The sequence below is a fragment of the Cyprinodon tularosa genome, unplaced genomic scaffold (genome assembly GCF_016077235.1).
Source record: "Cyprinodon tularosa strain WSP-4 unplaced genomic scaffold, ASM1607723v1 ctg731, whole genome shotgun sequence".
Lineage (NCBI taxonomy): Eukaryota > Metazoa > Chordata > Actinopteri > Cyprinodontiformes > Cyprinodontidae > Cyprinodon > Cyprinodon tularosa.
The window spans coordinates 97,612-123,613 of NW_024039487.1; the positions used below are offsets into that span (position 1 = coordinate 97,612).

The following is a 26,002-nucleotide window of genomic DNA, read 5'->3' on the forward strand; positions in this document are numbered from 1 at the left end:
GTCAGGTAACACTGAGATTTTAATCTCAGTGCTCACTCACCGCTAGTTAGAACTGAAGAACCCTCTTGGATGCGAGGTGAAATGTCCTCTAAAAAACTTAATGTAAAGTTGCCTAGACTGAACTTTTTAAAGCTTGACCAAGACCTGGATGACTGAGATTCTTCACAGATATCATTAATCAGGTTTAAATTGAAATCATGATGCTTTTAATTATTCTTCTTTTGGTGTGGAAGCATACATTATAAGCCACATAAAGAACAAAACCAACCACTTTTTGCTGGTGAAGATTCTCAGCCATCTAGGTCATAGTCCTTCCAAAAAAGTAAAAAAACAACAACAATCCACTGGACTTTGTCTCCAACTTTGAAGACGTTTCACTTCCCGTCCAGGAACCTTTTTCAATTCAAAAAGTCAGAATTAGTGTTAAGTTCATTATAAGTTCATATGTCATAATTTTATCTAGAGCTCTGACCCACATGCAGAAGACCAAATAGAGAGACCAGGGAAAAGTTTAACAGGTTTTTATTGAGAGTGAATGAGATGAATCCAGTGCTGCTCTGAACACTATCGAACCGGAATTGGAAAGTGAAGGGGAAGATACTGTGGTTAGTTCAGGCTCAGTGGGAAATTAGTGTCTTTGACTTGAAGAAGAGGATTTAGGTTGCAGACTCACGTTTCCAGAAAAAAGTGTCTCTTATTAAATCCAGTCGGTGTGGGTTGTTCCAGTGAATGTCTGGTTCGTTGGAGGGCGGACAGGGTTTACCCAGAATGCGGTTGTTCCTTGGTGAACGGAGAAGCTGACTGCCACTTAGTTTTCCTGCGGTACTTGAATGGGTTATAGTGGAGATGAATCCCCTCCTCAGAGAGAAGCCCCAAACAATCCTTGGGGGGAAAGTTGATCCAAAACACAAACTTGAATCCTCAGCTCAGTTTGGTGCTCAGAGAATCCTTCCGAGGGGAGAAGGTCCAAAACATCCAGTTTGCAGGATGACTTCCTGCCAAGAGGCAAAGACAAAAACAGCGAGATTAAAACTCAGGTAGACAAAAACTCAGTTTGACTCAGCAAAACTCAGGTTGGCTAGAGTACCGAAAACTTGCAAACACTCCTAAGCAGCTTAAGAGTACTCCATTAATGAGGTAACCATCCGCAGGTGTGTGAGGAGGCCAACCAGAACCCGGTGCCGCCTGGTGGAGGAGGAAAGACAAACACAAACACAACCCACACAAACTGGATTCCTAACATTATAGAATAGACAAAAAAACTTGTTTTGGCTCAGAAAACATGCAAATTGAACAGGAAGAACAGGTCCGCCATTAGTAATCGGTAGTTGTTTGGGTTCTCTTTTAGGCGGCAATACCCGATACTGGTCTATGCCCCTGAAAGGGGGAGTCGTTAGAGAAAATTGTTGGCCTGGGTGACCAGGCAGGATTTCTTGGTCCCCTGCATGGTGATGAGGATTTTGATAGCAGGAAGGAATCAGCTCTTTTGCTGCGTTGTAGGTTTTTGAGAGCTGAAACCTGAGTCGGCTTCCTTTACATCATTTTCAAACCACCTGTCTTCTCTGTCCAAAATGTGAACATTGTGGTCCTTAAAAAGAATGTCCTTTGTCTATAAGATGCAGATGTACAGTCGAGTCTTGTCCTGAGGAGGTAGCTCTCCTGTGTGGAGCCATGCGTCTATGGAGAGGTTGTTTGGTTTCTCTAATATAAAGATCAGAGCATTCCTCACTGCATTGAACTGCAGACACCACTCAGCTCATCTTAGGTCTGGGGGGGTTTCTTTTTTCTCTGTCAACCTTAATAGGTAAAGTTCAAGGGTTGGTCCATGTTGTACTAGTTATTGTGGCAGGCATGTTTTCTCTCTTAAAATGTTACATTTGAGTGGGATTTCTTTATATTTTCCCCTGTTATGTACAACATACCAAAAGAAACAATGACAATATACAATGTAGCTGAACCTTGAACACAGATGTTTATCAAAAAAATATAATTGTTCCTATTGCAGAGCAAAGAGGTGGGGGTTCATATGCAGGATGAGCTGCTTAAGGTCACCACTGAACTGCAAACAGTAAGAAAACCTAGATCTTTGATGAAAGTTTAAAATCTAATAAAATTAGCTGTGCAGTTCTGCAAAGTTTTCTCCTGGATTTTATTTTTCCTTGTGTTAATGAAGGCACTGAAGACATACAACCAGTACCACACAGACTGCTTGATAGCTGAGGGGAAACTAAAAGAAGCAGAGCGTCTGGAAGAAAGGCACACTGGCAAATCAACAGAGCTTGGTCCCAGCCAATTGCCAGGACAGAGGCGAAGCTCTGTGAAGAAGATGGAGCGGTTAATGGAGAAGGTGTGTGAGCATTTGTTGAGACAGAAACAGTGAGCAAACCCACAGGAAGTTTAGATGTGAGGTTTCTGCAGCAGAAACCACTTCCTCTTCCTTATTGTTAATTTAAATGAGCTCAGGTGTTTAAAAAAAAACCAGAATTGGACTGTTTTTGGCTGTTCCCTTAGTTTTTGTAGTTATTTCTTTCTACATCTGCTGTGTTTGCACAGAGGCATGGAAGAGTGCAGGAGACCCAGCTGAAGTGTACAAAGGCTCGAAATGACTATCTGTTGAATCTAGCTGCAGCAAATGCAGCCATGAACAAGTACTACCTGCAGGATGTCAGCACCCTCATTGACGTAAGGAACCCCACATTAATATTTCAGATCTTAAGCCCAGTTTATAAAACCACTAAGAAGTTTAAGTTAGTATTAAGTTATTGTTTCATTATAAAGTTGTAGAAAATACCACATAATAAAGAAACTTTTACAATTCATACTGCTTCTCTTTATTTTCCAACATGAAGGTTTTCCTCTTCAGCCAATTCTAAATCCATCTTTTCTTTCCTCTCCTTCCTTCCTGGTAGTGCTGTGACCTTGGTTTCCATCTTTCTGTTGAGAGAGTGATGAAGTGCTACCTCGCCAGTAGGTGGCGCATTCAGAAGGCAGAGGAGACAGGGCTAAAGCAGTTGGAAACGGCTGTGACGTCCCTGGACCAGAGTGGAGACAGGGATGCATTGCTACAGCAGCATGACGCAGCTTTTTGCCTTCCATTCAGATTCAGCTATCACCCACATGAGGGAGACCAGGTACATTTACGGTGACAAGCAGGTGGATTTCTACACTAAGAGACACATCTTGTATTTCCAACATTTACTCAAAGTATTTGAACCCACGTAAACATTTGAAAAGTCAGGTTACTGCAACAAGTTTTGGTGTATTCTTCTAAGATGTTATGGGTCTCTAACTAGACGGGGAGTGTATCATTGCCAAGTGGAGGAATCATTTGTAATGACTTTAGATTTTCTTTTTGTTTTAAATTGGTGTGTGGGGGTTTAAAACTTAAACTGCCCTTGGAATGCTATGCTGGGCAGAATAATCACAGCTACAATCAGTAAATCTTAGCAAGCAAAATGGGTGGGTTTGGTCTTTTATCATCAGCTTATTTTATTTAATTATTAGTTTTTAAGTATTTCCTTACTTCTAATTGATTGGAAGCAACATTAAGGCCATTTATCTGCACAATCTGTCTGTCCAAACATCTTCCTATCACTTTGAGTTCCACAAACTTTTTTTATGTACATTATATATTTGCATATTTCCAGGTGTGTGAGGTGAGCGCGGAGAGCCAGGTAAGGTATGAGCTTGAAACCAGGTTCCAACAGCTTCAGTCTCGGCTCACGGCCGTCACCTTGGAAACAGAAGAGGTCAGTCGTTACTTTCACAGCATATATCATAATGTTGAGTTTGCAAAAACTGGTCAACAACTTGGACAGCATTAGCAGCCTAGTTTTGACATACAACTGAAACATGTACTTAAACAGAAATGACTTGTAAAACAGGCAAAAGTACAATGTGACCGTTTCTGCCATCTTTTTAGATTAGTAAAACGCTTAAAGCCACACTTGCTGCCCTGCTGGATTCCATGTGTGATGGTGATTGCAATCCCTCCCCTGACGTGTCCACCAGTCTATCACACGAGTCCTTGGGTGGAAGCACCGCCCCAAAACTTAGCCTTGCCAAGCGTCGAGCCAATCAGCAGGAGACAGAGACTTACTATTTTACAGTGAGTTGGGTGTATTTCAGATTGAAATAAAGATGATGAGACCCTTTATCCCATTTAAAGAATTCCAGTTATTCCAACAGTAAAGTTTTTTCATCGCTTTTTTAATTTTTATTTGTATTTTAGAAAGTAAAGGAGTTCCTCAACAGCAGCTCCCTGGCCTCAAAACTTCAAGCCAAACACGATCTTCTACAAGATGCCATACAGAAAGGTGCTCTTTATATATCGGTAGTTTAGAAGCAGTTTATACCAATGTTGAGTTACCAGGAATCTGTGTTTGCTTTCATGACCTCCTCAGGCAAAAATGATGAAACAGATAATTATAAATGCCTTTCACAGTTGTGAGGATTTTTTATCATACAAACAATCATGAATATTTTTTTTTTCTCATGGTGTTTAGTCCTGGTTTGAAGTTGTTTCTAACCTCTCAAACACCTTGACAGTAATTTTGCGGGGGAAAAAAGGGCCCAGCTTAGTAACTTTTATTTAAAATTACATTCATTTGTCTCCAAATATGCTATACAATATGACTATTTGATCTGATATTTCAATCTGTTATTTTGATTAAATTTGTTATTAAAAAGTGCTTTGTAAATAAAGGTGGTATGGTGTATAAATTATGTATAACTTTTCTTCCTTTTCTTCTTAATTTTAATGTGGAAGAAATGTGGAATTAAATGTTTTCACATTTAATTCCATTTAGTAATGAAACTTTTTAAACCTTTCTGTGGCAAAATGTCATAAAAAAGCAAAGGGCCAAGAATATTTTTCAAGGCACTTAGATTAATACGGATTATATGCTGCTACGCACTTTAACAGATGTCCCTTTTTCACACATCTCCTGTCTTCCTTCCAGCAGAAGCCGTTGACAGCGACCCTTCCAGGTAAATGGAGTTTGAGTGCATGTTGAGACTAAAGCAAGTGTGTGACTGAGTGACTTGGAGAGACCAGAGGAGTCGAGGGGAGGGGAGGAGGAAAGAAAAGAGCAAATTAAGAGGAATCTTTACACTCATAGTCATATTTCTTGTCATTATTTGGCAGAAGTCTGTTTCTATTTTTTCTTTTTTACTTTGCTTTCCATCATTATGGATGTAGAAGATACTTTAAGACAATCTAAACTGAATTCAGAACAGAAACTGGAGGTTTTTCAAGAAAGTCTGGTTTATTGGAAGGAAAATGTAAACAAATATGGGGGATGTTTGAAAGGTGTTTGTTTTCACTACTATCAGAATCAGAAATACTTTAATAATCCCAGAGGGAAATTACTTTTGTTACACGCTCTAGTTACAGTTTTACATGATATATATATACTATTATATACTACTATTATATATACTATTAAAAAGATCAAGAATTATTAGATATTTGTAACTACATGAAGCAGGATTATGCATTTTATTTGTTATATTTCCCAGAATGCAATGTACTACTCGGTCAGTCCGCATGCGGAAGTCCAGACCAGTTTCCCAATTCTGCCACACACTCTTCACCACAGACATACTCTCCTATATTGAGGTAACACACTGGAACAGCACACAAAGGCTTCTTTGCAGTCCCCTTTTCTGTTTGCTGCACTTTGCTGAACTGCTGCTAAACTCTTCAAAAAAAAATCGCTGAGAGAATCATGATGCTGAGGATCCAAGGATGGTGGTGGAGGTGGGGGGCTCCTGAGTGCACAAAGGTCCCACCCTCAGTGTTGTCATCTAGTATGGTCATGCTTACAGCTTATTGCTAGTGGCTTTCTCCTCTTTCAGCCGAAATTGCTCTAATCTCTCCCCCTCCTTGCTTGTGAAAGGATGACAAACACGCTTGCCTCTTTGCTTCCTTCTCTCAACTCCTCTATTGAGTGTGTGTGTGTGTGTCTGGGCTTACTCAGTCCCCACTGCCTCTAAATCTTGACCCTCTGTGTTTTTATTTTTCCCCCTCTCTTCTATTCTTTGCTCTTTCTGTGTCCCCGCTTTGCTGTGCTTGGCCTGGTGCAGAAGAAGAAGGAGAATGTCTCGGACACAGGTACACAGACAGCAGAGTCAGTTGCATCTCGTAGGTCGCACATGGACAGCTCCAACAACACTAAAATCAAATCTGTTATCTGAGAAACTGTTAAGGGAGAGTGAATTTCATGCTGTATCAAACTGTATCTGTAACAGTGTAAGCAAGCAGAAGAGATGAGAGAGAAGGTGCTGATAATCAAACGTCCATTGGTTATGACTTCAGGTTGACATTAAGAGGTTATGTGCAGCATTTTATTACAACTTCAAGAACAGTAAAAAAACTAAAATGTTTTCTCAAATGGTTTAGATGCTTAAGAACCAATTAAGGTGATTTCCTTTCTTTATATTATTTTCTTAACAGCTTTGACATTTGAATTTACTTTGATATCTATAACATCAGAAAATATAAACAGCGACTACCACAAATGTTTTTACGAGCCTCCATGTCATTGTCTTCTGATAGAAACTGTAGCCCCTTAAATTAATGTCATGGTTTCTGAAAGGCTGTCAATGTTTCCAAACAGTTTACCTTTTTTCATCAGTCCACAGAGTAGTTACCAAAAAGACTTTAGGATCTATGTGTGTTTGGGAAAATGTGACAAGCCTTTATGCTCCTTTTGGCCTTTGAGGACATTTTGCCCTATCTTTGTTGTTATTGTTGAAAAATTAACATTGACCTTAAATAAATTAAGTGAGGTGCACTGGAAAAATTATCTAGAAATAAGTTAAAATTCCTTTAATTAAGTGTATTTACCCTTAATTTAAGGGGGGAGTGGCGGCCTAGTGGTTAGGGCATAGGGCTTTGAATCCTGAGATTGGGAGTCCGATCCCCCACCCCACAGACTGCCACTCTGGGTCCCTGAGCAAGACCCTTAACCCCACTCTTCTTCCCGGGCGCCGTACAATGGCAGCCCACTGCTCCCCAAGGGGATGGGTTAAATGCAGAGATAAAAATTCTCCAATGTGAGATCAATAATGTTCAAATCAATTTATTTTATTTATTTATTTAATTTGAGTAGGTAAATGAGATTGCCAACAGAATAAGTATTTTTACACTTAAAATAAAATAATTAGATAACCTACACTTGAAATAGGACAATGCAATTGTGTTTTCTTATTTTAAATGTAAATTGTCTTGCTCCATTGGCAAAATGTCTCTTTTACCTCCTCAATCCAAAAACAAATGCACTTATTTTAATAAAAAGTGACTTATCTAGATTTGGATTTTTTTCCTGTGTGGGCTGGGTGTAAGGTGTTCTGGGTCCTTTTTTGACCTCCTGTATATGAGTTTCTGACTCTCCCAGAGTAAATTTTGTAGGCGGGCTACTCCAGGGAAGGTTCATCTCTATTCTGGGCTTGGGTCAGGATTATTTGCTTTTCCTTTTAATGAAGGAAATATCCTTTTATCATTTTTGTTTTTACTCAGGTTATCTTAGACATTCAAATTTGTTTGCTGAACTGAAACATTTAAGGATCGAAAATGAGTAAACACTGGAAGCATCCTCCAAGCATACCAAAAGCACCTTTTGTATGGTCTTAAATGGCCTGGAGTAAAGTAATAGGTTTATGAAGCAGGCTAAACAAATTTTTTCAGGTGTTGTTTGTCAATAATTAATTGGAATTGAAATTGAAACATGTTCAAAGCCTGATTATCAACAAAATAGAAAGAAATGTACAACAATGCCTAGTAATACAACAATGTGTGTTTTAGCCAGTTTATTTATTATAATAATATATGGATCAAACATGTAATACTGATAAATTGCAGTAGTTTGGTGCTCATTAAATCTACATGGTTTTCAGACATGTTGACAGTATATTAATCAAATTAAATACAAAACTGAGACCTGTAAAATGTGTGTTGCTATACGTAGGGTCTAAATTTAAAAAAAAAATTCAAGTCTCCAAAAATTAGGTTTTCGGAAAAAATTGTCTCAGAGTAAAATGTTTTCAGTTTGTGGAAATTAGCTTTATCAGATTTTAGGACTCAGGAAAAGACAGAGCTCTTTTTTTAAATTCAGTGAAGTTAATTGTGCTTTGGTTCTTGCTGTGTCCATAAAATGAACTTGGTGGTTGAATTGTGGAGAGTGGAAAGTTTTAACGATTTTTTAAATGATGTCTAACTGTCTATTTTGGTAAAAAAAAAAATGTACTTTTGTCATTTTCATGCATTCTGAATCGTTAGATCAAAACACATAAAACGGGTCGCCGGCGACCCGGTGGGTTCAGTAGACTAGAGTAAAAAAATAGTAGGGTACCCTACCCATGTCTGATTGCAGGTCAAGCGGATTGATTAAGCTCGGAGATCGATTACAGACCACCCAGAAAATTGTGCTTAAAAAGAATTATGTATTAGTCTTTCTTTGACCCAAAACAAATCTTTGAAGATGTTTATAGATGAGAATGAAGCTTAGTTAAATTCAATTATCTGTTTAGTTTGTCAAGATTTTATTGAATTTAAAAGATATGTTTGTTCCTGAGACCTAAGATATGAGAACTGATTACTTTATGCCTCAGACCTGACTTCTTTTTTTCCTGAGACCTAGAAACTTTTTTTTCTGACAATTCTCTTTCTAGGAGCTGAAAACAATTCTGTGAAACATTAAACCAAACAAGCTTTTTTCTTAGGACCCGATAACTTATATCCTGAGACCAGATTGTATTCTAAAATCTTAACCATATTCATGTCACAGGGGGAAAAAATTACTATTGAGAAGATCCGGGGCAAAAAAAAAAATTGAAAGATCTATGACTGGGTGACATGTGTCAAAGATTTTTAAAAGTCAGTGTCGTAAACACAACTTGCCAGAAATGGTTTAAACTTTCAATCACTTCTGCATATTAAAGAGTCGCTGAAAGTTTAGAAATTCAGTCTGATTTTCTTGTTGTTGTTTTGCTCATTTTTGTCAGTGTTGCGAAAAAAAATGTATTGCATCACCAGCAAGCTCTACTTGTATTATTCAGCTTATTTCCTTTTGCTATTTCCTTAAATGCACTTTCACCCAAACTTTCCAAAAAAAGTTTAAAAAAAAAATTCACTAGACTTTGTTTCCAAGTTTGAAGACGTTTCGCTTCCCATCCAGGAAGCTTTATCAATACAAAATGTTGAGGTTTCATAGAGTGGACCAAAAACAAAGCCTTGTTTTGGGTTGGAAATTTTGTTTAAAGGATTACATAAATAACTTTTTTTAAGAGCTTTATTTTGTTAAAAAAGATTGCTGTTTTTATAGAATATGAAAGTTACATGTCATTTTATAAAAAAAAAAAATGATTTCCTTATAAAAGGACCTTTCTTTTTTTTTTTTTATATTAGTGGCATTCCTTTGTCGCCCAACCTGCTAAAACCTCTTCGTGCTTTCAGACTTTTTTTTCCATCTTCAATTTTTTTGCACTCTTTTGTTTCACATTTTATCTCCTCTCCTCAATATCTGACTTTATTTTTTCTCTCCACCTGCCCGTCTTTCTTCTCTAGAGCTCTGGGCAGCAGATTCCAGTGGTGGTTGAGAGCTGCATTCGTTTTATAAACCTCCATGGTGAGTTAATTTTCTGATGTAGCAGGCAGCTGCAGTAGGAGATGAAGGGTTTATGAGTAGGAGCAAAGGCTCTTACCTTTGATCCATGTCCATCCAGACCTTCAGGTGCAGAATTATGGCTTCAGTAAAGAGGTGCTTCTTTGTCATGGTGTTTGTTACAGGCCTCCACCATGAAGGAATTTTCCGAGTTCCCGGCTCACAGAGGGAGGTGAACCTCATCAGAGATGCATTTGAGAGAGGTAAGAGTATGCAAAGTGATTAAAGATAATTAGTTGCTCCTAATACATTCAAATTGAATAAGATAACCCCTCAGATTATAAATGAAATTGTAAATTTCTCCAAAATCTCTGACCTGGAGTTTCTTGTACTGTTGCAAAATCCAGCATTTGAAAAAAAAAAAAGCTTTAAACAGGTCAGTGATAAATCGGACTGAGAATAAAGGCTTTTATTGATAAAAGTAAAAATTTGAGGTGTGCATTTTCACAAAAACTCTTTTTTAAATTTGTAGAATTTATTTCTAGAGTAGTAGACATGTCTGAAAATGATTTCTTTGAAAACAAATGGACAGAACAATACATTTAAAACGAAGCTCACATACATGGCCCCCACAAAATTTGCCACTTTTTACAGCAACATCTACAAGTTTTGGTTAATTTGGTCTTTGTTGTCTAGTTTTGTTGTTATGCTGGAATGTGAACGTTAGCCACTGTCTTAAATCTTTTGGAGTCTAAAAGAGATGTCTTCCAGGTTTCTATTGGCTACGTTCACACTGCAGGCCTTGATGCTCAATTCCGATTTTTTTGTGAAATCCAATTTTTTTTGCGTTACCGTTCATATTTCCAAATATATGCGACTTGTATGTGATCTCCTGTGTGAACTGAAGTCATACAACGCAAGTGTCCTGCATGCGCAGTAGAGGATGCAATGACGTCACAGGCCAGCGTGCTCTGTGTTTACAGACGTTAATATGTACCCCATTTACACTACCCTTGAAAAACCATGCCAAGACCGGTCTGAGCTCAGTAACTGAGATAACTTATTGTGAGTAAATGGAAAGCAAACTGAACTGAACCGAGCTAGACACCACCGAACCGAGCTAACTGTAGACCAGTTCCAGAGGTGGGCTCGGCTAGGTTTTTCCCTGGCTCAATTCTCTGATAGCAAGAGTTCATGAGCAGAACGCGTCATCACCGTCTGGCTGCACATCCCGATTCACACTCCATTCCAGTAGTTGGCGGTAATGCCCCTCCGGAAGTTGCTTGCCAACCAACACAAAACAGAAGAAGAAGCACAACTATAAACAACTATAAACATCCATAAAAGGTTGCAGTCTTCACCTGACCCTCCGCAAACACCGAAGCACAGCAATAATAATCAAGCATAACTTTCTGAATGTGACGGGCACCGCCATTTTGATTTGCTTGATTCCCTCCTTCTTCGTCTTCTTTTTCTTGTGCTTTATGGCGGTTGGCAAACAACTTTTGGTGCATTACCGCCACCAACTGCTTGGTTTCCTCCTTCAATACTGGCAGTAATACCGCAGATCGTCACTAGGAGGCGAGGAGTCGAGGAACCGACATAGTGTGATGTGTAAACGGTCGTCAGAACCAAGCTCGGCCTGGTTAACTGATCTGAGTTCGGACCGGTCTCGGCATGGATCGGTTTTTCTAGGGTAGTGTAAATGGGGTAATGGATGGTAGTGCCGGCGCACATGTACCGATCTTTTCAAACCATTAAAACACAATCTTTTCAATATGGTTAAACATAAATACTGCGCTCTGCATCATCATCTGCCATGGTTGTTGTTTTTCTTGCCGCTTCTGCATATCAAGACGCATAATAGTGACCTTTGTCGGGTATTAATGTGGTTTGGGTCGGATGAATCCGACCTGGCCGTTCAGACACAGGTCGCAAGATCAGATTCGTATCGGATTCAGGACCACATAGCCAAGTTGCCTGGGTCGGATTGATAAAAATCGGATCTGTGTTGTTCAGACCGCCATGAAAAGATCAGAACCAGGTCACATATGGGCAAAAAAAATCTGATTTGCATCACTTCAGGCTGCAGTGTGAATGTGTCATTTCTTTTCAAAGACGAGCAGCCCTACAGCATGAAAATGTCATGATACTTTAAAAAAATGGTTTTGGTTTTGTTTAAGTTTTATTTTTTGTTTTCATTGCTCTTATTTCGATTCTTGTGTTCTAGGTATTTTTGATTGTATTTGAGTTCTTGGATATTTCCTGTTTGCCCCCTTGTGTCAGTCTCCTTTTCCCTTGCTCCCTTCTTGCCTCTGTTCATACCTGCTCCCAATCTGCTAATTAGCCTGGTCTTTGTTTCTCTCTCCCATATAATGTCCTCCTGTTCAGTCACTCTTTGCTGGTTTGTCGTCATTACTTTGTCCCGTTCTTCTTGTGAGTATTCTTGGTTTTCAGGATTTTTGTGGATTTATGTTTTTGGATTTTTGCGTTTGATGTACTTTTGGTAAATTAAATATTCAAATAACCACCTCAAGCTCTTGTGTCTGCATTTGCGTCCTGTCAAACCTCCACCCCCACTGTGACATCCTGAATGTTATCTATGAGAGTCATAGTAAATGGGGACTGGCTGTTTGCCAAAAAACACATTTTCACATCACTTTACAATTATGTTCTACTTTGTTTTGGTCTATTGAATAAAATCCAGTTTAAATGTTTAATGTGACTGAATGGGAAGAAGGGTTATAAATACTTTTAAGCGTATCATATCTTTTTTTTTAGCACTATAAAGGTCTTTCTAGTTTTTGGCCTTTTTGGCTCTGTCGTCATCAAGAGTAGTTGGATCAGGTTTGACACAATACAAGTAGACTGAGTTTTCACTCCTACCATAATCTCATCCTGTGTACCTGTTTCAATTTCCTGAAGGTGAGGATCCTCTGTCAGACAATGAATGTGACCTGGACTCTGTGGCTGGTGTTCTGAAGCTGTATTTCAGGGGACTTGAGCCTCCTCTGTTCCCCTACGAGTGTTACTCTCCTCTGCTGGAGTGTGTCCGTAAGACGCCTTTTTATCATCTCTGTTTCTTTGTTTTCGTACAATTTCATAGTTCATCTTGTTTTGGCTAAATCTGTGTTTAGCTGTTTGGTGCTAAACATAAACATTTGCATTGTTTTGTTATCAGATGTACCTTAATTTATTTAAAAGAGTATCTATAGCTTGTCAACCTTAAAAAGAAATTGAAAACATTATTAACCCTTTCTTGGGCAAGTTGGCGTTTTTGATCTATATTGAGCCATTCAGCAAAGATACTGCTACATGGCTGTACATCTTATTTTAGCATTATACCAATTAAATGAGCCTTTGAAAGAATTATTACCTACTGTAAATTAAGTTGAAAACACAAGTCAACAATAAAAGGTAAAAAGCTGATTCAAAAGTTAAAAAGTCAAGTTAAAAAGTTAATTATTTTAAGGTTTATAAACTACAAAAATATAAGTGCCAGTATCAGTATTAATGCCTCTAAGATTATGTTGTACCAAAAAAAAATTGTTCTTTCGCTCTGAGAGTAATTTTCATTAATTTCTTATAGAAGAACTTTTGTTATTTTTCTATATATATTCTGGCAAGTTGGCATTTATTGTTATTACACTGACATTGTTTTTTGCCATCAAAATATCCATGTATTTTTAATGTTACAAAGGTAATAAGGTCTTGTCCTGGATTCCAATGACACTATTGGCTTGAAATTTTGATTTTCAACGTATTTCACTGACTGCCCTATGAAGGGTTAATTCACTAGATAATCAATGGTTATTATCTTGTTAGCCTCTCGGTTTATGTAAAGAAAGGATGTGCTTTAAATTATTGTTTTGTAGTATAGGTATCCTCCAGAGAAAAGTGTGAATCAATCCTTGCTCTGCATCAATATTCCCTAATATAGATGAAATTTCCTGGCATGAATGTTGCAAACAATTCTCATGTTTGTCTTGAAGTGTCTAAAATGTTAAGTTTAGAAGAGCTGGATATGGAAAAGTGTCTGAGACCCAACATTGAAACCTAAATATTCTATAAGATAAACTCAGAATTTCTTAGAAATTAGAATTTATTTCTGTTGAATCTGTGTTTGATTAGTGTATTTTTAAATAAGAATTTTTGTCATATCACTACTGTAGGTCAGCACCCACCTGAATCAAGATTTTACAAAATACCTTTGGCTCTTGGTTTTATTGCCAGTGACAGGATCATGTTTCTCCTCAGACTACAAGCTGTACTGGAAAATGTCATGAAATAATAACTGTTTATTTGCTCTGCACAAAAAGCCCATAGATGCCTATAGACAATGTTTAATTCTGCACATTAAAAGGATCACACTGAAGGTGATAATGAATTTGCCAGAGAAAATGCCAAAGTTATTAACAATGATGACCTGGCTACAGATCTCCAGGCGGAGAAGAAAAAACTTCGACTAAACCATATTTGTACCGGTAGGAGGGGTCAGATGACTCCAGTCAGAACTCTGGAAACTTATTTTAGTGCTGACAACTTGAGTGATGAATATTTCACCAACAAACAGGCTGGAGATTATCATATTATGCACATTTTTATAAACAATATTTTCCTCTCAACATCCAAAGAGTCTTCATAGATGCACTAGGGTGTGAATCTTAGTTTCCCAGTGGTAAAATTGATCAACTGTGTAAGCATAGTTAGCAAATTAACATTGGTGCATTAGCTTGCCCCTGAAAGTCCAGTTCAGCTCCACTAGACAGAGCACAGTACAACCCTATTTATGCAGTATTTCCGGCACTGGCTGCTAGTGTTTAAAGAACAATATGTTTCAAAGCTGTGTATATCCACAGATTACTTGTAGAATGGAGTTTTTTTGTAACTATGACTGTAACCGTTCGCTATAGCAGCCTTGAAGATAACCAGGGCCTGAAAACTAGAATACATTTAACTCTGAAATCATGTCCTTCCAACTGATTAATTATGAAATCCACTGACAATTGAATGCACCAGTAGATCTTGCAGTTGTCATGGGTCATCCAAGATGATGCTCTGGATGATTTTGAAGGGATCATCCCACTTTTGCATACATTCTACTTGGTCAGGCAGATACTGTTCGAATTTGTTCTCCAAAAGTAAAGACAGATATTTCTTGCATCACGTGCTTAGGATTTTTATCTGTGGCCATCTTAAATGGATGCCTAAAGGGTTTGTTGCTGCATTTATAAAAGTCCAATTTGTTTTGCATTTGAGTCAGCTTTTCCTTCCGACACTGAAAGAAGCTGAAACTTAATAACTCACAACAATCTGCTTTTTTTTCCCCTGACCTGATTTATTTCCTTTTTGCCCAGAAATTGAAGAGGAGACTGACAAAGCTGTCCAGGTCAAAGCAATTGTTTCCACTTTCCCACGGCCTCTTCTCATGGTGATGCGCTACCTTTTCGCTTTCCTCAACCAGTAAGCTGAAATGAAGAGTTCATGTCCTAGAACTAGTATCTGCTAATGTTTAGAAAGGACGTGCCCAGCTAAAATGAAGACCTAGCCCCTGTGTTTTTGTTTTTCTACAGTGTGTCTCAGTACAGCGACGAAAACATGATGCAGCCATACAACTTGGCCGTGTGCTTCGGGCCAAGCCTCCTGAGGGGGTTGGAGTCTGATGATGCTGTTGCTAGGCAGCCACAGGTTAACGACCTTGTTAAAACTATGATCCTTCAGCATGACATCATCTTCCCTGGCCAATCTGAACTGCCAGGTCCCGTCTATGAGAAGCACATGACACTGGAGCAGGAGTACTGGTAAGCTCCAAGTTATTCTAGCAAATGTTGGATCATTGCTGTGCATCTAAAGATGGGGCGTACTGAACAACAAGTTAAGACAAGTTAAGCACCTGTGTAAATGTATCTGTGTTGTTAAAATATCAGTTATTCACAAACTAACATAAGGCAGATAAACCAAAACTGACAATGTGAAAAGGATCTTTACCTTGTGTATAGATTAGATATCCCAGTGGGCTTTGGACCATCTTGGCTGTATATGCTTCATGGCTTTTTTATTTGCTCAGTTTTGTCACAAGTACACCTAACCAAATAAGAATCAATTATCTGTGGTTGCTGTTAAATTCAACTGATTTAACTTGCACAGATTCCATCAATATTGTATAAAATGCTGTTAATGATATTGATAACAGGAAGTTGTGCCCCGGCTCAAAGTTAGCCTAACCCCTTGCTCACACTGGCTCCGGTGCGGTTACCGAGCCGACGGAGACCGCAACTCCCGCACACCCCCTCTCACACCGCCCTTTTGACTACGGTGCGGTGCGGCTCTGCGGCTCCGGCAACAGGTCTGGAGATTTAACAGAAGTTCACTTGAGTTCACGTAACTTCACGCGATAACAAGGCCCAAATAAGGATATTTGCGAGAGCTTGTTGCGGAGGGCTCCAGCACACTGCAAGGATAGCTTTCTTGCGGAATTTTCTGCAGCACCGGAGTGTCTCGGTAACCGCAGCCGAACAGCTCAGCAGCCGGTGAGAGAGGTTTACGTCTTTTTAATGACTTGGAATCACTGCGGCGCCGCACCCACCGCACCGCAACGATAAGACCGGAGTCGGCGTGAGCCTGGGGTAAGGCCCCATGCAACTTTGGTCAACCTGGATACAACCATATACCTGCTAATTTACATATTTTTGAATGAGGACATTTTACACTCAGACAACTTTTATTGCCATTTTGTATAGACAGTGTATACGAAACAAAACTTTGTTTTGTACAGATTTCAGCCAGTTTTATACATAAATGACACAGATTTACACATAAATATTTTAAAAAATTTGTATTGTAGGGACTTGTTAGAGACATGTCCTATCTTTTAGGGCAGACTTTTTTTATTAATTCTTAACTCTGTATAATTCATTTAGATTTAAAAGAGATTTAGTTATTTACCCCTGTAAGTGGATGTAGCAGCCCAATTGTATAAACCTTTAGTCTCTTTGATGGTTCCTCACCTTTAAACAGGTTTTTACGCTGAGTGAAACTAAAAAGGGATTTTGGTTTCACTCATATAGGTTTGTGCAAATGTTTGTTACTCAGTCTGAACATGAGCCTGCAGCCCATTAACAGTAACTGTGTTGTGATTTTATGTTCAATGCCCATCCAGGTAAGATGCCACATTAATGTTGTGGATTTATATTCTATTAAATTCCCAGCCAGCTGGGAATTTATATTTCTGATACTTTAAGATGGTAAATATCTAATCAGATATTATTTCGGCTGGTATATATTCTTTATGAACACATGCCCTACTAGCTGTTTTAGAACACTAAATGAGTAATTCGAGCACTAATCATGGTCAAACAGTTAATTCTGCACATAAATTCAGAACAACTTCTGTTCAAAATAGAAGTTTATTAATAAAAAATCATTCAGCTGCAAGGCAAACATATTTCAGTTTAACACTCTCAACTAAGTCTAGTAAAACTGAACAAACTAAACTACGATGTACAAAGAGGAAGGGAAGCATGGTTGAAAACCATATTACAGTTTAAGAGGGATCTTGTGTTTGGACCCAAAGTTTATCTGGAAGAATTTGGGATATGATCAAATTAGCTTTTCACTAATTTAGAGAAATTGGAATGTTTTCAGATCAATTCTCAATGCAAATCCATGAGGTGAATAAAACATTATTTGGCCAAATAATGTTTTATTGAATGATTTGCCAAATCAAGAACCAATAACCTTTAGTCAAATGATTCCTTACCCTCTTCAAATTAACTAGCACCGAATAGACATCAGGATCCCACTAATTGACTCTTGGTCATACAGTACTTGGCAATTGAAATGTAATGAGCCAATGAGGAACACATAAACACTAATGTTATATCAGTGTTTGAACCCTTGGTGAAATAAAGCTTGTCCACGCTTTAACAACGGCTCAACAGATGTTACTATAGCATAGCATGCAGTCCATCCTGTTAGCTTCATCTTTACTCATCAGTAAACACATGAAAGGATCAACACCATCATAAGACATATTGTTTGTTGTGTCCCTAATCATGCCAGACTTGCAAACCTTTTAGTCAATGTCCATTGGAAGGCTTGATTTTTATCCAGCAGCAGCTCAGAATAACAGCAAGGCAGGGTTTGCTTTGTCTCATTGGCTTACACCAGGGGTCCTTCTCATCCAGTCTGGCTCTATAAGCTCTAAAACTCAAGAGAAATGTTTTGCAAAAGTTTTGTTTTTGCTGCAGTTTTGTTCTGAAAGGTCACCATGACTTATCCTTGATGATTCTGAAAATCTGGGTGTTTTGGCCCCGGCTGTCCATTCTAGAGAACCAGTGGACCTGCACCCTAGCTTCATGGGCAAGAGAGGAGGCACAGAAAGAGAAAGCAGTCCTGTGTTTTCTGTGGTTTTCTTGTCCTCACAGAGAGGGGCTTGGCAAGTCACACCTCTGTGAAAGGTCCTGTGGAGGAGTTGGCTGAAAAGGGGGGGTTGGAGAGATCTTATAGCTGGTTGTTCCACAAACTTGTGTTCTCTGGTCATCATGTCGCAATAAAATATGGACGCTGGTTCCCAATGTCCAAAAATCACTATCATGGCATATGGCACAACAACTGTGACAAAAGAACTTAAACTCTGACTAAAACATTGTTTTTCCCTCATGGATCTTTCATCTGTGACAGATGAATGTTTTTTGTAGCAGAATGAGGTCTTGCATGTAGCGCTACTAAAGCATGTTGTTTGGAGACTGGTGTTGCATTTCTGGTTTGTGTGTCAAACAAAAGAGGAATTGAAAGTGACCACCAACTTTCTTTTTTTCTGCTTGCGCCCAGTGAACCAATAACAGAGGAGGGAGATGGAGAGTCCGAGCAGCTACCCAGTGAGGATGGTCAGTGTTAACGCCAACAGCACACTAATCATCAAACATCTTATTTCTTATAAATGTGAGAATAGTTAAAACAATAAATGTGCTGTAAATTTTGACTTGCAGAATGGGAGGCAGTAGCATTGTTTGACTATGTGGCCAGATCTCCAGCAGAGCTTTCCTTAAAGCAGGGAGATCCTATTATTCTCTACAGCAAGGCTTCTTGTGACTGGTGGAGGGGCGAAGTTGGAGGAGTTAAGGGTCTCGTTCCTCACAAGTACATCAGTGTACTTGAAGGGTAAGTTGTACATTTTTATGCATAAGTACTTCGGGCATGATTATATTTGAGATTGAACCTCAAAAGAGATTGTACCTCACCTAAATGAAAAATCAAACCTGTTCCATATATGAATTGATATTTCTCCTGCGCAATTCCCTAAAAAAAAGCTCATCCTATAAAACATAAAACAGGTACTCATTTCAAGATGCATCAAACTTGATAACTTATTAATAGTTTAAAAGATTATTTTTTTTTAACTAGTTCTGGCAATCCACATCTGCCAAGGTAGCTATATTCTATAAAATATGATATCTGGAGATACTGTAGTATCCAAATGGTTGAACTTTAAGCAATCAGAGTTAAAAAGACATTACAGTGATGCAGTCATAATCCACCAGCTGAAAACCCAACATACTGTGACATGACCTGGGCTACTTCTTAAACACCACCGCACCAGTGAGGTTTTAGTTGAATTAATTTAGGAACATTGAAATTAAATTAATAGTAATAGAAATGTATCAAAAGAGTAATCTTGTTTGTTTGTCACACAATTATTTATCTTCAGAACAGGGCATTAAAAATGATAATGTGTTAAACAATATAATAAACTAACCATGATGTCTGTCACTGAATCCTTAGCATGTTAGGGAACTTGGGAATGTCATCATGCTTTCTTTTATATAAATTGTGAGTGGCTGAACATCTGAGAAAGAAACTGACAGCCCCAGTTTTAAAACGAATGCAGAATCAGATTAATATGTTTTCAAGCTATTTTAAACTTTCTTTAAAGGAAGAGACTTTAAATCAGTTCCAGACTAAAGCAGTGACTATAGATTTGCCTATCTCTTAAGTTTTTCCACACCAATATATTCTCTTGGTCAGTCTTAATCCCACACTCAAACTGGTACTGTTTTATCTTTTTTCTCATGAAACACATGCTTCATTTAATCCTCTGCTTCTCCTCCTCCAGGTCAGAGCGAGGAAAAAGAGATGACGGTAGAGTAGGTGGAGGCAGCACTGGAAACCTAACGGCAGAAGATGCACACACAGAAAACACAACAAGGTCTTCACACAAATGCACGAACAAGCAACTGTACACACTCAAATGTACATGAACACATTCACAGAGAGTTTGCCATGTGCAGTTTAGAGGGACGAGTAAAACTATTTGGTCAACCTTAAGAACATGCGGCATGAATTAAAATTTGACCTCACAACCGAGAAAATACAGTGTGACAAAGACTTGCTTTCAAGCCCACAAACAGTAACAGTTACTAACCAAAGTCCTAACATTTCGGCGTGTCTCAACAGGATGCGGGTAAACAGCGATAGTGCTTCGTTGCCAGGGAGACAGAGAGGAAGTGAGGGAAGCCCGAGTCGAAAGCCACAAGCTTCCCCTGCTACAAGACAACAAATACCCGTGTAAGGCTGCACACCTCAGGCTCACGGCAAACTCTGGGGATATTTAGTAAGATTTAAAATGTTTACAGAAGGATGCCACCAAGATAGATTCAAGTTTTTCTGAAGAAAAACCTAAAAGTCAGCAGACACTGAGTCAGTTTTGGCCAATTCGGTCACATCTGTCTGGCTTATGTAGCATTCTGGATTTAAGTGGCTCGGGCAAAGCTGATCACAAAGGTGCAGGATGCAGAAAGGAGTAGTGTAGACTGGTTCTTGTCTTAACTTGAGCTGGTAGAGTTGTGTCGCCATCATTGTGCCATCCACATTGATAATGATTGGAACTGAGGGATTTGGGATTAGTGATTCATACTGCACAGTGTATTAATAGTAAATGTAAATTTTGATTGGGGTTCCTTTATAGGTTTTCGAGGTAATCCTAATTCATGCGTTTTTTTGTTTTTTTTGTTTTATATACAGTGTCCTGTCTGGCAAAGTGGCAATGTGGCAATAAGAATAACTGTATTGATGCCAAAAAGAGCCCAACAGATTTTACTTTCACAAGAGGAGCAGTGCGGCTATTGCCGCTTGTTTTATGCATATAAATTACTTTATTATAATTATGCAGGGAGATTTGCAGATTATATGGACACTGCAATTTAAGTAGAACAGGAAAGGAAAAACATAAGAAAAAGGAGGAAAGATGAAAGAGGAGATAAAATGTAGACAATGATAAAACCTTTTCAGTCTCCTTCATCACCTGCAAAGAGATGTAAAAAGAACAGCACAACCAACGGACATGGTACAAGACATACAATAAAGTAACTAATTGATACTATCTCTGCAGTATAAGTAGTATTATTTATTCTGACATGTACTCTGTGTTACCTGAAGATAAGAATACGGGCTTTCTGTATGGAAGTGAATCTCTAAGTACCTGGAAGCAAGCACCTGAAGTTGTTTGTGAAAGTGCACTTGTGCATGTAAAGTTTATCCATAGAAAAAATGCTCAATAGTGCTTGTGGAAGAATGAGGGGTTGTCAACATTTGGTCCATATATGCTGACAATACATAACTTTTGGTTATGAATAGATATTTTAATTTTGATGAATCTGCCTTCAGGATCAATAATTTTGTCTAAAGTAAAACTGACGTTTTTGTGGATTAAAATTGCTACTCCTCTCTGTCTAGAGTCATAGCAGGCTGCAAACACATCAGGGAACTTGGGGGGGGGGGGTTAAGATCACTTACAGTGGTCGCTGATTTATGGGTTTGTTGCAATAAGACTTTAAGAAATTCATGCTTTTTTTTACCTGCTCAAAAATAAGCGAAGCAAGCAAAATTAAACATGGTTTTTCATAAGAATGAAACTTGTCAATTACTGTTTATGAAAAAAATTAAGGGTTACGCTTTTTTGCTGTATTAAAATATGTCTTCAGCTTATGAGTTATTTCATTCTGAACTGAAAAAAAGTATTTTTTATCAAAGCTTCTTCCATTTACTGAAATTTAGATAAAGTAATCAGAAGCTTATTTGCATACCTCAAAGTCAGCTTTTGGATTATAACCCTTGGACAAATTTCCCTCTAATTATTGGGAAACCAAAGAAAAAAAACATAAATCTTAGTACTGGACATGTTTTACAATGTTTTTGTACCAATTTTGGCCAACTTTGGCTTGCAGTTTGGAGCATCACAAAATCAGTCCAACAGCCACACTCTTTGTACCTGGTCTAAGATAAATAGCTATGACATTTACGTATTTAATAGCTACAAAGTTGTTTTAAAATAGATCTGCATCACACACATTACCTTGCGAAAGTATTCCTGCTCCTACAACTTTGTTTATTTTTTGTATTATTTTAATTTTTTTTTCTTTGTGCAAACAACTTAAATGCACTATCATGTGAAACATGGTAGCAGAATCATGCTGGGTGAATATTTTTCATGGGACAATGGGTTTAAGTTGCTGGAAATACTGAGTAAAGTAAAAAGTGATACAAGGGCAGAGGTTTAGTTTCCAGGAAGACATTTAAGATCAAGCCAAGCTACTATATGTGTGTCACTCCAAATTCCTCTGTAACGTACCAAAATGTGATGGTGTGAAATGTGAAATTCTGTGGCTTTATAAGCATAAGAGCTTATAAAGCCACAGTTCATTTTTTTTTTGTTTCAGTTCATTTTTTTGAGGCAGGGCTCTACAGTTAGTTTAGTTCAGGTTAGTTTTGGTCCTCTCCTTCTGGCAATTCAGTACTCAAAAAAAAGAAACTTCTCCCTGCAACTGTTAGAAACGAAAAACAAACAAAAAAATATAAGCACTGAAAGGAAAAATAATACTAAGGTGATTGTCATGATCCAATGGCTTAATTTGACAGATTGAAATGCTAAACATTGAAATGCTCCTCTCTGAATCATCCAAGTGTTTACTGTTCTATGGTAACTGATGGTAAAGGTTATTTTTTTACTTGTCCTCAAGGTCTCAAGAGCGAAGACACACTTTGGACACTCTAAGACAGGGCATCGGCAGAATCCCAGATAAACCACCATTTGCCCAAGCAGAAAGACCAACAATTGACAAGGTAATATATTGTGTTAAGCAAGATGTTTTGGTATAATTCTGCAAATCATATATTTTTATTTTAGTTCCCAGGTTAGGAACAATATCCAATGGGACTGTGGTTTTTAGGGTGAAGGGGTTCATTTTAAGATGATATATGCCTGATAAAAATAATTTGTTCTGACAGCCTCACTTTAAGTTGTGTTATGTCCTAACACCTACCACTCCTTTAAGTCTTTAAGCTTTTAAGGTAAAAATGTTAATTCCTGTGATATTTTGATATCTTGTTTTGCTTTCAGTTTGATACAAAAAGCCTCAAAGGTTTATACACGACATATCAGTACTTAGTATAAGGAGGCATTGCTTTCTTTATGTCTACTTTTACTGTAATGCACAGTTTTACAGATGAGAATTTTAATATGCATGAGTCATGACTAAATAAAGATGGCCAGCTCAGCCAAGAATATAAATGACAGTTCTTAGTAAGAAATCTATTTCCTGTTTTGAACCGTAATGCTTCATAATAGACACCAGCCAACATATTCAGAGGTGACAGGTACATTCATATAGAAAAGATGGCATTAACAGAGTTAGGAAGATCATCAAAATGAGATTTTTCTAACACTAAGAAATCATTATTTATAAATTATAGATAATTATAAACATATTTTAATGAAATACTAGATTAATCTCTAAAGAATAGTTTAGAGATTTACCATAGTTTTAACAGCATTTTTGGACTAGTCTCATATAAAGAAATTTAGACTGAACAGCGTGAAACACAGACTGCGGACACCCAAACACAGCAGCAACCATTTCAGCAAGGCGTTTAACTATTACTGATGTCACTTCCATAAATACAAAAGAGAGTTGGACCGAAAATGGAACCCTGTGGAACAACTTTTCTGATGTTTGAGTAGGGGTGAACAATAATTCAATATCCATACAATAATTAACAGGGATATAACTTCCTTATACTTTACAGTCTAAGGTCACAGCATATCTCACTGGATTTTAAGTAGTTTTATGTGTTTTGTTATTTAAAGCAAATATTTCTTTAATGTGTGAGGAGTTTTATAAACGTGGCAAGATAATTGTCATAAGTTTGTACATTTGCTAGTTGGTTTCTGTTTAGGAGGTGATTCATGAGGAAGCAAGAGTTTGAACATCAGAGACTGCATCAAATTAGACTCCAAACGCAATGAAATGTTAAGAGTGGAGTTTATAGTTAATGAAAAAGATAATTCATAGGAATGATGGTTTCCTACGAGGGTCTTGAAAATTGGCCAAAATCTCATTGGGTTATTTAGACATTTTGTGGTCTGAGACAAATAATAATCCTGTTTTGCTTTCCCTACGGCAGTAACTGCAACTGATGGAAATTTGACCAATCGGATTCAAACCATATATCCTTGAAGTTGCCCAAAACATTTTCCTGTTCATCAACAACTATTTTTAACTATTTTTATATTTGTCTCATGTAAAACCTAAACTGAAATGCTTACACATTATTACTTTTTTTAAAAGTCCTCTTTTTATTTTCTCTGCCTCCTCTTGCTGTCACACAGGAGATAATCAGCCGTCAGATGAACTCTGTGTTTAAGGAGCTTCTCTCCCGTCAGCCTCCCCTGCCATCATCCACCTTCCCTGCCGCTGTCTCTATGACTCCTTCTTCCTCCTCGTCTTCATCAATTGCTCAAGCTCCCCCCTCAACTAAAAAAGGATTTGGTATTAGAAGGGCAAACCCTTTTCAGTCTGGTGGACAGAGATGAAACATGGAGACAAGCGGAACGTTTGGGTTATTATTCCCCAGTGATGATCATTTAGCTGTTGCCAATCAGGCATTTGTTGAAATTCTTGAGTTTTTGGGGGTTTTTTTCTTCTTTTTCTGTTTTATGCAAAAGTGTACAATAGTTGCATTTGCCATCTCATAGTGCCACTAGTCTTGGTGCCGTATAGGTGTATGTCCAGTGTACCTGTTTTTCAAATGGTTTTGTTGTAGTCAGTTTTTCTCAACAGGATTTTTGCAACTTTACAGGAATCAATGATCTTATCCGTCAGTGATATCACCAGAAAAACAGCTTAGTACAGCACTAGGTGTAGACAAACCATAAAATATCTAAACTGCCCCTAGGGCAGGTCTGAGATCAGCTCACCTGAATTAATTCCTCTTGAAAACTGATCTGGGTCCTGTGCCTAGGAGTGCCTTCACGTCTTTGTGAACGTTTATTTCACTTAAAAAGAAACAAAACTGAGATATTACAATTGCGTGTAAGAAGTTAAAATATTTACCTCTAAATTTTCAATGGGCTCAAACGTTTTGAGAGTTAAATTAAGATCTACAAAATATCAGAAGTCATGTGAACCTGAGCTAATGTAGTAAAGAGTGTTATAATTTTTTAATGGTACAATAGTGATCATCTTTTCTTTAAAGACGCGCATTCAAAATGTCAGTTAGTTCCTTATTGCCAGTAAGCCACTGGACTTTTGCTACTTTTTATTGTGTAACTTAGGTTTTAAATGGTGCCTTCAAATGGAGCCATGCTTGTAGAATTCCCAAAAGATGTTGCTTCTTTTATGTTCATGAAAAAATGTTACAGGGTTTTAGGAATAAAAATGATTTAAGGATTTTGTGAAACTTTTTCAAAAGCAGAAGTAAACCTTAGCTTTAAATGACTGACACATATATATCAACCATGAGACCTGAGTGCTTCTTCCGTAAAAAATAAACTCACTTTTGTTTATATTGTCCAATTCATATTTTTTTTTTAGTTGATGATATAGTGGAGGATGTTCTTTTTCCGGGTGGCTCATCAAAATAAGTGTTTCTCCTAATCGTCAATCATTCCGGTGATAGGGTTACGTAAGGCCGTCCTACGTGCTCGTCCCAATTTTCAGTTACCGGTGGTGAGTCTGACGGTGGAAAAATTGCAAATCTTCTTTCGGAAAGAAAGTTTGTGTGAGTGATGCAAACAGTAACTTTTAAACAGAGTGCACGAGGAGAATTGTGCTTGTGCATGCTCTTGCACGCGTTTAAATGGACGTTCTCTCTCGGGAGCAGGTACAGGGTTGTGCATCTGTTTTTTTTTTCTAAAGTGGAGAGGGCGTGTCTTTTCAAAAATTCCCAAAGATCCACCACAATACCTTTAAGGTTATTTAGGTTGAGATGTGAACGTCAAAGTCTTGTGCTGAGGAAATGTAAGACCTTTTTTTTTTCCCTTGAACCTTAATCCTCTGTACTTGCCACTCAGCCAAACTCATTGTTTTCTTCAAAGCATTTTTAGCATCATCCAGTGCAAA

At 37.9% G+C, this 26,002-nt stretch overlaps 1 protein-coding gene across 6 annotated transcripts in view; it reads left to right on the forward strand.

Annotated features, from left to right (window-relative positions):
- arhgap4b (Rho GTPase activating protein 4b) overlaps positions 1-25,686 on the forward strand; it is a 47,530-nt gene extending 21,844 nt beyond the window's left edge. For 2 of the 6 annotated variants that reach the window (XM_038269610.1, XM_038269611.1), the window contains 20 exons: positions 2,006-2,068; positions 2,174-2,347; positions 2,554-2,682; positions 2,910-3,131; positions 3,648-3,749; positions 3,923-4,108; positions 4,232-4,316; positions 4,962-4,989; positions 5,521-5,620; positions 9,569-9,629; positions 9,791-9,868; positions 12,531-12,659; positions 14,963-15,068; positions 15,179-15,406; positions 18,438-18,493; positions 18,596-18,767; positions 19,720-19,812; positions 20,061-20,171; positions 22,622-22,724; positions 24,271-25,686. In XM_038269610.1, coding sequence (XP_038125538.1) covers positions 2,006-2,068; positions 2,174-2,347; positions 2,554-2,682; positions 2,910-3,131; positions 3,648-3,749; positions 3,923-4,108; positions 4,232-4,316; positions 4,962-4,989; positions 5,521-5,620; positions 9,569-9,629; positions 9,791-9,868; positions 12,531-12,659; positions 14,963-15,068; positions 15,179-15,406; positions 18,438-18,493; positions 18,596-18,767; positions 19,720-19,812; positions 20,061-20,171; positions 22,622-22,724; positions 24,271-24,474 — 2,430 coding nt within the window. In that variant the 3' untranslated portion in view covers positions 24,475-25,686. Of the gene's footprint in view, positions 1-2,005; positions 2,069-2,173; positions 2,348-2,553; positions 2,683-2,909; positions 3,132-3,647; positions 3,750-3,922; positions 4,109-4,231; positions 4,317-4,961; positions 4,990-5,520; positions 5,621-6,087; positions 6,116-9,568; positions 9,630-9,790; positions 9,869-12,530; positions 12,660-14,962; positions 15,069-15,178; positions 15,407-18,437; positions 18,494-18,595; positions 18,768-19,719; positions 19,813-20,060; positions 20,172-22,621; positions 22,725-24,270 lie in introns of all 6 variants that reach the window. The other 4 variants (XM_038269612.1, XM_038269613.1, XM_038269614.1 and 1 more) reach the window with 4 other exon arrangements.
- Positions 25,687-26,002: the final 316 nt, after the last annotated feature.